Source organism: Crassostrea angulata, chromosome 3, assembly GCF_025612915.1.
Source record: "Crassostrea angulata isolate pt1a10 chromosome 3, ASM2561291v2, whole genome shotgun sequence".
NCBI lineage: Eukaryota > Metazoa > Mollusca > Bivalvia > Ostreida > Ostreidae > Magallana > Magallana angulata.
In genome coordinates, this window is record NC_069113.1 from 14586228 (window position 1) to 14595829 (window position 9602).

A 9602-nucleotide genomic window follows, 5' to 3' on the forward strand; every position below is an offset into this window, starting at 1 on the left:
TTCGGGTTGTGATTTTACCTCTCCCCCCCCCCCCCCCACCTCTTTTTAAATATTTTCTGATGAATGGCCAATTTTCAGTTTTATATTTCTGCTTATCAAAAACAAATTGCTTGACTTACATGCTGCAACTAAAACGGATATTGATGCATTCTTTATTTCTTTTACAAATGACTAGGCGTGCTATTTTATGTTCAACCATTTATTTAGCATTTTATTGTGTTTTTTCATCGTAGAGTAACATGTTTTTCATATAAATTTGAACATCACAAGTTTATCATATATAATAAACTAAGTAAATAGCATTATAAGCATAAAAAATGGTGCTTAAGCACCCAGCGCAAAAAAGAAACATATCATTACATACATCAGGTGTAGAATTAGTACATGTATATATATTAACATTAAACTCAAAAAAAAAAATAAGAAGAAAGAAAGAAATACGCACATTGATGCAATGAAACTTATCTTACATTTGCTATTCATCAAACGAAATTGTTGATGGCAGAGTGATTTGAATGTGTAATTATTTTGTCGACACGCCAAACTCCTGTTAAATGACAACATGGCCAGATTTATCGACAAGGAATGAATCGACAAAACTTCGTAGATAAAGACATTGATGATAAACGCCCAACAAAATAAATTATTGTCACTGGGGGAAAAATACTAAATTATTCAGATTCATTTTTCAGGCACAGACTTGTATAGAGAAAACGTCATGTCGTAATTTCTGATCACAAATACAGCCTAAGAACGCAACTCTCCTTATAAAATCATTAAAAAAAACTACCATTCATGGTTAGCAGCCGACGGAAATGTTCAAGTGAATTGACATGCGCCAGGAAGTTCACCACAACAAAAAAGTAAAGGTCAAAATATGAACGGTAGACTCTTGTTATCTCGGAAGAGTTAAAGTGCAGAGTAATCACATTTCGTGGGTTTATTGCAGTGAAGCCTGTCCCGCTGTCTTCTAGTACGTTGTCAATGATGACAAATACTAGCACACTATTGGTCAGAATTTTGCTAACATAGTCACACTATTGGACAGTCTGTTGTCTTCGAACACATGACCATTGGTCATGTTGAAAGCTGGGTTGTTAGCAATGTGTCATTTATTTGCGGCTCTATGTTTTCTGTCCTTTTCCTACATTTACACACTCGCAGTGGGATGGAATTTCCACGGGGATGAATTTGACTGGCGGGAAATGAGACAAGTCGTCATCCCACACTAGCATCCAATAATGTCTGTACATTTGTAAACACGATCCTCGACCACACTGCCCGGGCGTGGTAGATCTGAAATAATGAACATTGCATCATATTAGGTAATCATATACTAAAAAAAAGTGCAAACTGTCTGTATCAAAATTGTACATATTGGTGTTAAAAATGTGTTCGGATATTTACTCGCAGCGGCCGACGGGCACAAACTGGTATTGATGATCAAAGTGAACCACCCTAAGCTCTCGTCCACTCTCCTTGGTTTTGTTGAGTATCTCATATGCATAATTTCTACAAAACAATACAGAAATACGTTCAATCTTTATTCTTTAAAACTTCTTTTTAATGATTAATAAAAATGTTATCAGCGGAAATATATCCATATACATGTAAATGTACAACATTCATAGTTCTATTTTTAAAATATCTTGGCGATGACAGTGAAAAAACACCCACTATGAAAGGTTTTAAGACCTCGAAAAATATCTTAGTCCATTCGAAAACAGAAAGCACATTGTTGAAATGCGGAAAACATTACTTGTGTTTTAGCGTTTATAATCAATCAAAATTGAACGCACCTTTATTCAAACAATAATATATTGTGGTCGTTTCTATATTTAATTCTAGTTTATTATGATAAAAGCAGCAATAACTTTATTTCTTTTCAACATCGTATCGATTAAATATTGTGAATAAAGTTGAAATGAATAATTTCTTTTGACGATTGCACAAATCAAATGCTGATTATTCAAAACAAAACGGAACTTTAAAAATTAAGTTATCTAAAAAGAGGGAGGGGTAACAAATCGTTGGGAAAAAATGACTGTTTTTAAGAGGCAAAAAATAATATCAAAAGAAGCAATAATGTTTGAACATTTCAATAACAGGGAGTTTAAGGACAATACACGGCATTAATATTTAAGGTGGCATGCCAATCGCCCTGATCAGCATGCAGACCGCACCTAATGAGATGGTAATGTACCTTAAGTTTGTATCAGACTGCTGAATTTCAGTACATATGTCCCAGTAAATCAACGGGTCATTTAGTGTTAGGTCAGCCTGGTCACTTGTTTTATATAAATTCTTACTACATATCAAGGTTCTTCAAAGACATTCTTTCACGGGATTTGCATTATACGCTAAATTTAAACACAGAAGCACGCGTCAATCGAATTTAAAGATTTGACTCTCAGCAAAAATAGCTGAGTATCAAACGCATAACAAATGATTTAAAGCTGATGATTTCAAACTATTCAATTGTAAATCATTCTATGCATTGCTAAATTTTCAATAGAAATATTATATAAAACTTAATTTCAAGAATAGTTTCGAATTAAGGAATAAAATTTCATGATCAGTCCGTACTAAATTAAGGGGTAAATGTATTAATTTAGACATTTTGAACAATTAATATGGCAAATTTGCATATAAATGTATTTGTTGATTCAGTATAAACATTTTTTTTATCATGCACACAACATAATCGGAGCTTTGATAAAGAAAAAGATAAGAACAATACATTTGATGTATATATCAGTATGACTTTATAATTTAGTGGTACATGTATATGTAGTTCATTGTTATTATTAATTTCAATTAATTTTTCAAAAAATCAAATACAAGAAGTGGGGGGATGGGATTTCCTTTACAAAACATTTCTAGATTCTTGATATACTGCATGAATTTTGACCACGACATAAATAAATTTATGTAGAGGACGGCATTTGCATACAACTAAATATATCAAGCAGTTTATTTAAGGAATCATAATTTACATGTATTTGATAATAATGAATAAACAAGTATAATTAAATTTATTTATTTCGTGCACTTTACGCTTCCTGTTGACAGATTTTGGAGTAAATAAATGACTAAAATAGGACAATTTAGAATGGAGCAGGTCTAGAGAAATTAAAATATAAAAAATCCTGACGGGTCTCATTTATGGCTGTAATGAATACCTACAGGGAGCTATAAACTGGAAAGGAAATTGCCCTTCTGCATTTTTTATTCTTGAAAATTTGATCAATAAATAATGTAGGTAGGACAGGTCGAGATTTTAATTACTTGTGTCATCGAGTGAACCCTGGGTTTTTTATTAGTTGGTATAGGATCTTAATTAATCCTAAAACTGTGACGTTCTAAAAAAAGAGAATTCGCACTGAAATAACAATAATTCGCGGTCAACAATACTTTGGAATCTAACTCAAGAATGTTTAATGGCTGTTTAAGTGCACAGTCAACAAATGTGCGATTTGTAATGTCAAATTTAAAGTAGGCAAAGATACTAGTCTTAGCAGCATATAGAAAGTTACACTCTTTTTTACTTGAAGTTTATTTTACATTTGAATGGTAGTAATCTCATGGTTTGTCATTGTAGATAATTTCATTATCACTTATGCTATGCTTTTCATACTTTTTGAAAAATTATATATTGAAATTAATTACACCAAACACCATTCGTTCTCTCTCTCTCTCTCTCTCTCTCTCTCTCTCTCTCTCTCTCTCTCTCTCTCTCTCGCTCTCTCCACATATAAAAAAAAATGTGAATCATTCTTTCTATGGGTGTAGATTACATATCAGACAAGGTAAAAAAAAATTTTGCGTTTCAAGACTTTGCGAGATCTTACAACTACGACTACAAGTTGTACTGTTTTCCAATTAAACAGATGTTGCGGTGAAGCAGTCACAGCAAGAGATGTCGGAGGAGCAAGAATTTGCTGTAATTATTCACGACCTCTTCCTCTAGGTTTTTAAAAAGAGATATTTGGTAAACAAATGCGCAATCTTTCGCGGAAAAAGCGTAAAATGAAATTTGTAGGATCATCCTGTTCAATTGACTTTGTTGTTTACATATGTATTATTCATGTTTGTGGTCTGTTATTGAACATACCATAAACAAGGGGGTTTTGAGATTAGCAATTTAATTTAAAATGCGCGAAAAGGAAGTTATAGATACACCCAAATGTATCATCAGTTGAACAATGTCATGATTTTGCAATAATTGACATTTGAATGCCGACAAGAAAAAAAAATTAAATGATAAGTAATTAATAACTATATTCCATGTCATTGAAAGCTAAATTATCTCCCACTAAATAACTACATTGTAATTGAAAATGTGGAAAGAAAAAAATCCGGAAATCACTTACGTTCCACAACAGGACTGTGTTTCCGGTTTCCCGTTTAGATTTCCGACAGTATTTCCTACATAGGAACCCGTGCCATGTACATGTGACCCTTCACCCACGGGCTTGACCACGGGCATAAAGCGGAGACTCTTCTGTGTATTGAACAGTCCAGGGTACAATTCTAGAATCATTCGGTCTAATTGGAGTCTCCGCGTCCACCGGTTACAGAGGCACATTCTTTGGAATGGGTTGATCCTCCTAAGAATGCTGTGGTAAGTCTGGTGGGTCCCGGTGACAGTAAAGTTTACGCAGGAGAAGTATCCCAATAATAACACGAAATAGCGGAAGTACTTTGAGTCCATTCTGAAAAAAAAGACACAAAATGCATTGGCGTTAATGTCCTCTTAAAAGCTAAAAAGCATTTTTTTTAAAAGTAAAGCAAAATGATTAAATAAAAAATTACTATTTTCTTTTACCTGATTTGTTTGGACGATTTCTATTTTGATGGGTATTTAATTAACACTATACAAAATGTAGTTAAACCACGGCTGGTGAAAAGAAAGATCGCGAGGAGAGCAAGTTTCCTATTAAGACATTGTATGCAGTCAGAGAAAGAGCGGAGTGTGGCCTGACTCTCGGGGCTGATCGGCAACTATTGATCTGCCATCTACCTGTCCTTTTATTAATCCACACCTTGACGGCAGAAAAAAGGTTGGACTACAAACCTGACGAACGCATCATGCATACTAAAGAGACAACTGTGGTCGAGTTTTTTGTACGACAAATAAATGTCACAAAACTATAGCGAGCGTACATGGTCCTTAAAGAGGGATTGAAATTTTGTTACGCAAAATTAAAAAAAAAAAAACTTTATACATTTTTTTAATTTAATTTTTTGAGCGAATGTTTGACAATTAGACACGCTCTGTGGCACGTGTAGGCCTGGATATAGATATAATAAGAAATAAAAACACTTTGGTGATTTTTTTCTTCTAGTGCAAATAATTACCACGAAAATTATTATATATTTACACCTGTTGTGAATGTTTTATTTATATTTTTAAAATGCTGATTACCTTTATAAAGTTTATTCGTCAATTAAGGTTATTTCAATGCAAAAATAAAAAATGATCACATACTTGCATATGTTTCAGAAGATATCCAGTTGTTAACTTCTGTTTAATTAAGAGAAGCAGGTTATTTATATACACTGACTGAATTCCGTAATTAATGATCACCTTGATAAAGTGTCAAGAGATAAACGAAAAAAAAGAGCAATGTCACAACAATTGGTTGAAGTTTTTGCTACGTCAGAAGACACATCGCCTATATTTGAAAAAAAATACGTCACAGGATGAAATAGAAAATTTGTAACGGGGTATTTTGCAAGCTACCACAAAATCCCCTTCGTTTTGAACAAAGATGGCCCTTGTATCTCAAAATGACGCTGCGTGATAAATATAACTGTATATACGGAGAGTAGATGAATGGTCATTTTACACATGACTTTGTGATGTTCGGATTTGCTTTGTGCATATCATTGTAACCTAATTTTTCATCCGTCACATGCGCTCTGTTCTTAGAACTGGGTCATAAAACATAAAGATTATACAACTTGTATCAAAGCATCTGCAACAAACTCTTGTATGTGCCTATCAGTCAATTTGTAAAACGCTCTTATATTTGCTATTACATGTAGTTTTTAAAGTTATCTGGAACTGTTTAACTGCAATTATTTTTATACAGTAATACTATTTCAACAGCCGAAAAATTGAGGCAAATAAACTGATTTTTTGGCAAAAGAAAATGTTTTTAAATAGCCAAGTTGATATGAACATACATATAATACATTTTCTCATCATTTAAGTGCCCCCCCCCCCCCCAAATTTTTTTTTTTCAAATATTGACCTTAATCCTTATTTTTCTAAAATTAGATTTTAATGCTATATCTACTGTAGAATTAGCACATCGAATACCATTGGTGAATAATAAATTAGACCGACATCGAGGGGTTTACCCACCTGTTTTTTTTATTCATAAAGAGAATGGGTTTTGTAAATTAAAATATCATTTCACGGTCAGTTTCCTTGTTAAACAGCTGATCATTGAAACAATAGGAACACAGCATTTAGGAAGAGTTACAATCGCACAGGTAATTTATTATTAATTAGCAGGCCAAACCAATTGGGAGACCTTGATAAGTTTGTTTTCAGTGTGCTAATGTCGGGGACATTATGCCTCGTATTACTTTTGTCTCGTGCTGTCTTTTACCAAAAAGTGATATTTTAAAAAAAATGAACTTAAAACTTTTAAATAAAAGTTTTTTAAAAGATATTTCCTCAATTTGATAAGAACGATGTAATTGGTCATTTAAATATAACTGAATTTTATCCTTACTGTTAATAAAGATAATGTAGATTTTTTTTATTTTAAGCATATCTTATTGATAGTCAAATTGATTGGATAACATGCGAAGCCTACTTGATACATTGGCACATTCAAGTATAAGGCTTCAAACACAGGGAAAACAACAGAACCTTCGGTAGATGAAACAAAAGTGCTCGACATATACTTGTATTCATTTGAAATAATAGATAACTACATATATATTATTATATATTGATATCAATCAACAGTCTGTTAAAAGCCGATTCTTCTGTCTTTCTACTGTTTTACAAACTGAAGTCAATAAAACTTCATTGTAACTTGGAACTAACAAATAAAACAATTTAAGCGGGACATATCGGTATGGTAAGCTGATATTTTACATGTATTTTGTTTGTGTAGTTTTTTATGCTTGTATGTTTCTACACTAAGTAATTCTTTATGCGATCATCAAACAATGAATGACACACTATGTGTCATCCATGTTTAGGCAAACTCATAACACTGCCCCTTGCTAAATACCAATGTAATAACAAATGACATCCTCGACAACCCGACAAATGATTTAAGTCTCTCGTTACACCGAAAACTCATTGCTGATCTATTCCTTATTTCCTAGTCATAATCCCATGGATACTAAAATATGTTTGAATCATCATGGCGGTCAAAACCTTTCTAAGGACAGACACTCCAAATGGAAGATCCCCACTTATGACAATTGTAATGTCCACTTAATGCATGTACAAGTCCACTTAATACATGTACAATGATATATGTATTTTATATGTATATATGAATGAAGACACAATAAAATTCTTGTGCATGTATTGAAAATTATCACTTATTGTTACCTGACTTGTATGTATTTCAGGTTACTACGTTCCTTTATCTATAGATGACAGATTCTGTCTATTGCAAAGTCTACCCAAGATCCAATAAAAAATATTTAGAATTGTGATTATCAAAACATAATTATACTTCAGATTTCGTTGTATCATTGTTAAATAAAGCTTTGTATTCATATTCTTTTTAATCTTTAATAGTTCAGATTCTTTGCCTCTCAGGAACTGGCATGACGCTTCAATTGATTTATTAGACGACGAGGAACCCTATATTGTACGGCGTAGTTTTATCTTTGTATTAAGAAAAAAAAACTCATGCTTTTAAAGTAGCCCTAAAAATATTACATGTATCCCAATCTCATCCTTTAAAGCCAACTGGACCCTCCCCCCCCCCCCATCCTGCAATGTTTATAATTAATTTAAAGGGAAATGGTCTGTGGAAACATTCTTTTTTTCTGATTATATTATTTACAATACTTTAAGAATGCATTTCTAATGATCAAATGAAATTTGAGAGTCATTCGTAGAGTTATAAGCACGATACAGGGCTCACAATTCTTTGTCATGTAAACAAGGCTCGTACCCTGCTTTTGTTTACATATGTTCAATACTTATGCAAATAAAAAAAAATTGTCAATCTTTTTTTTTATTTTAAGCATAAATAAACAGTTCATAACGTTTAACACATTCATTTTTGGTCTGAAACTGGAATTTTACCTTCAGCATTCAAAATGTAAACAAATTTTTTGTTTCCATAGTAAAGAATTGTAAGCTCTGTAACTCGCTTAAATAACTCAACAAAAGACACTCAAATTTTGGTTGCCTATTAAAAATGCCATACTGAAGCATCGTAAACAATAAAATCGGAAAAATACTTTTTGACCAAAATCGTAAACATGCCCCTTTAAAGATGAAATAAAGCCATTTAATTTTATTATTTTTTTCGGAATGAAGAATATTTTACATTTTTAAATAAGCTGTGTAATTTAATATTTTTCAACAGCTTAAGATTTATTAACTCCTTTGACGCGCGAAGTTGGTTTATATATTTGACAAATGCCACATACACTGTGCAGGCAACATGAACGATATATCTTTTTAGCATGGTCGAATTATCAAAACAGTAAGTTGAAGTATAGACCACAGATACATTAAGTGCTAGTGTACCTGTCAACTTGTGTTGTGTGAATATTTACAAACTTTATTTGGAAATTTATATGAAAAAAGACTTGAAGCAATTTTCAATCTACAAAAGAAAAAGATTTAGCATCTAAAAGTAAATATTTAAATACTTTGTTTTAAATTAAAATTGTTTTGCTGTTATCATCTGCTCTTACTATATATATAGCTGGTAATTTGTCTAGAAACTTTATGACATTTAAGACATTTCTGAAAATGAAATAAATTTGAAAAGTCTTGGTTGACAAAACAAAACAAACAATTTTACTAAAAATCATGCAGAACATACATAAAACAAAACTAGAATAACTAAGACATTAACTTTCCCTTTTTAACAAAAGCAAAAAAATGATTCCCAAATTTTCCTTGAATCAATTCATTCTGATTATGACTCTTTACCGACAGCGAATGACAGACTTTTTGCTCAAACATCTACACCTGCATGTTCTTTATCAAGGCCCGTTTTGCATACGTCATGATCATTTTGTTTAATTATTATTTTGCACTGCATGTTTATCAAACGCACTCTTTAATAATTGTACTTCGTCACAACTATCGATATTTCATTCATAATTATTCATAGCGTTCGGTGTGGGTTTTTTTTTTATTTAATTGAACTTTACTAGAATCAGCAGAATATTGGCTTTATTGATATAAAATGATGAATTAGATGACAGATGGGTCCAATCGATCACTCGATCCTAATGCTTTAGGGTCTTACACTCGCTGTATTGTGTATGTCAGATTATTTTTACTTTAAGGATATCCTTGGGAAATAAGGAGACTGTGGTACATTGAAAACCCAACGTTTTCCTGAGTTATGGAGAGCGCCAATTGATCAAAT

General features: G+C 32.2%; 1 protein-coding gene across 1 annotated transcript; it reads right to left on the bottom strand.

Moving 5' to 3' along the window:
- Positions 1–60: 60 nt before the first annotated feature.
- LOC128177818 (uncharacterized) lies at positions 61–4985 on the bottom strand. The gene is made up of 4 exons (XM_052844688.1): positions 4829–4985; positions 4374–4715; positions 1408–1512; positions 61–1296 (listed from the first exon to the last, which is right to left on the bottom strand). The coding sequence occupies exons 2-4, from the start codon at positions 4712–4714 to the stop codon at positions 1125–1127; spliced, it is 618 nt and encodes a 205-aa protein (XP_052700648.1). The 5' UTR covers position 4715; positions 4829–4985; the 3' UTR covers positions 61–1124.
- Positions 4986–9602: the final 4617 nt, after the last annotated feature.

Bases quoted from the DNA above. Each gene is read 5' to 3' on its own strand.
- LOC128177818 (XM_052844688.1), bottom strand. From the start codon at position 4,714: ATGGACTCAAAGTACTTCCGCTATTTCGTGTTATTATTGGGATACTTC. The intron at 1,513-4,373 runs GTAAGTGATTTC...ATTGTTTTGTAG, and splicing joins ACACAGTCCTGTTGTGGAAC to AAATTATGCATATGAGATAC. The intron at 1,297-1,407 runs GTAAATATCCGA...TCATTATTTCAG, and splicing joins GTGCCCGTCGGCCGCTGCGA to ATCTACCACGCCCGGGCAGT.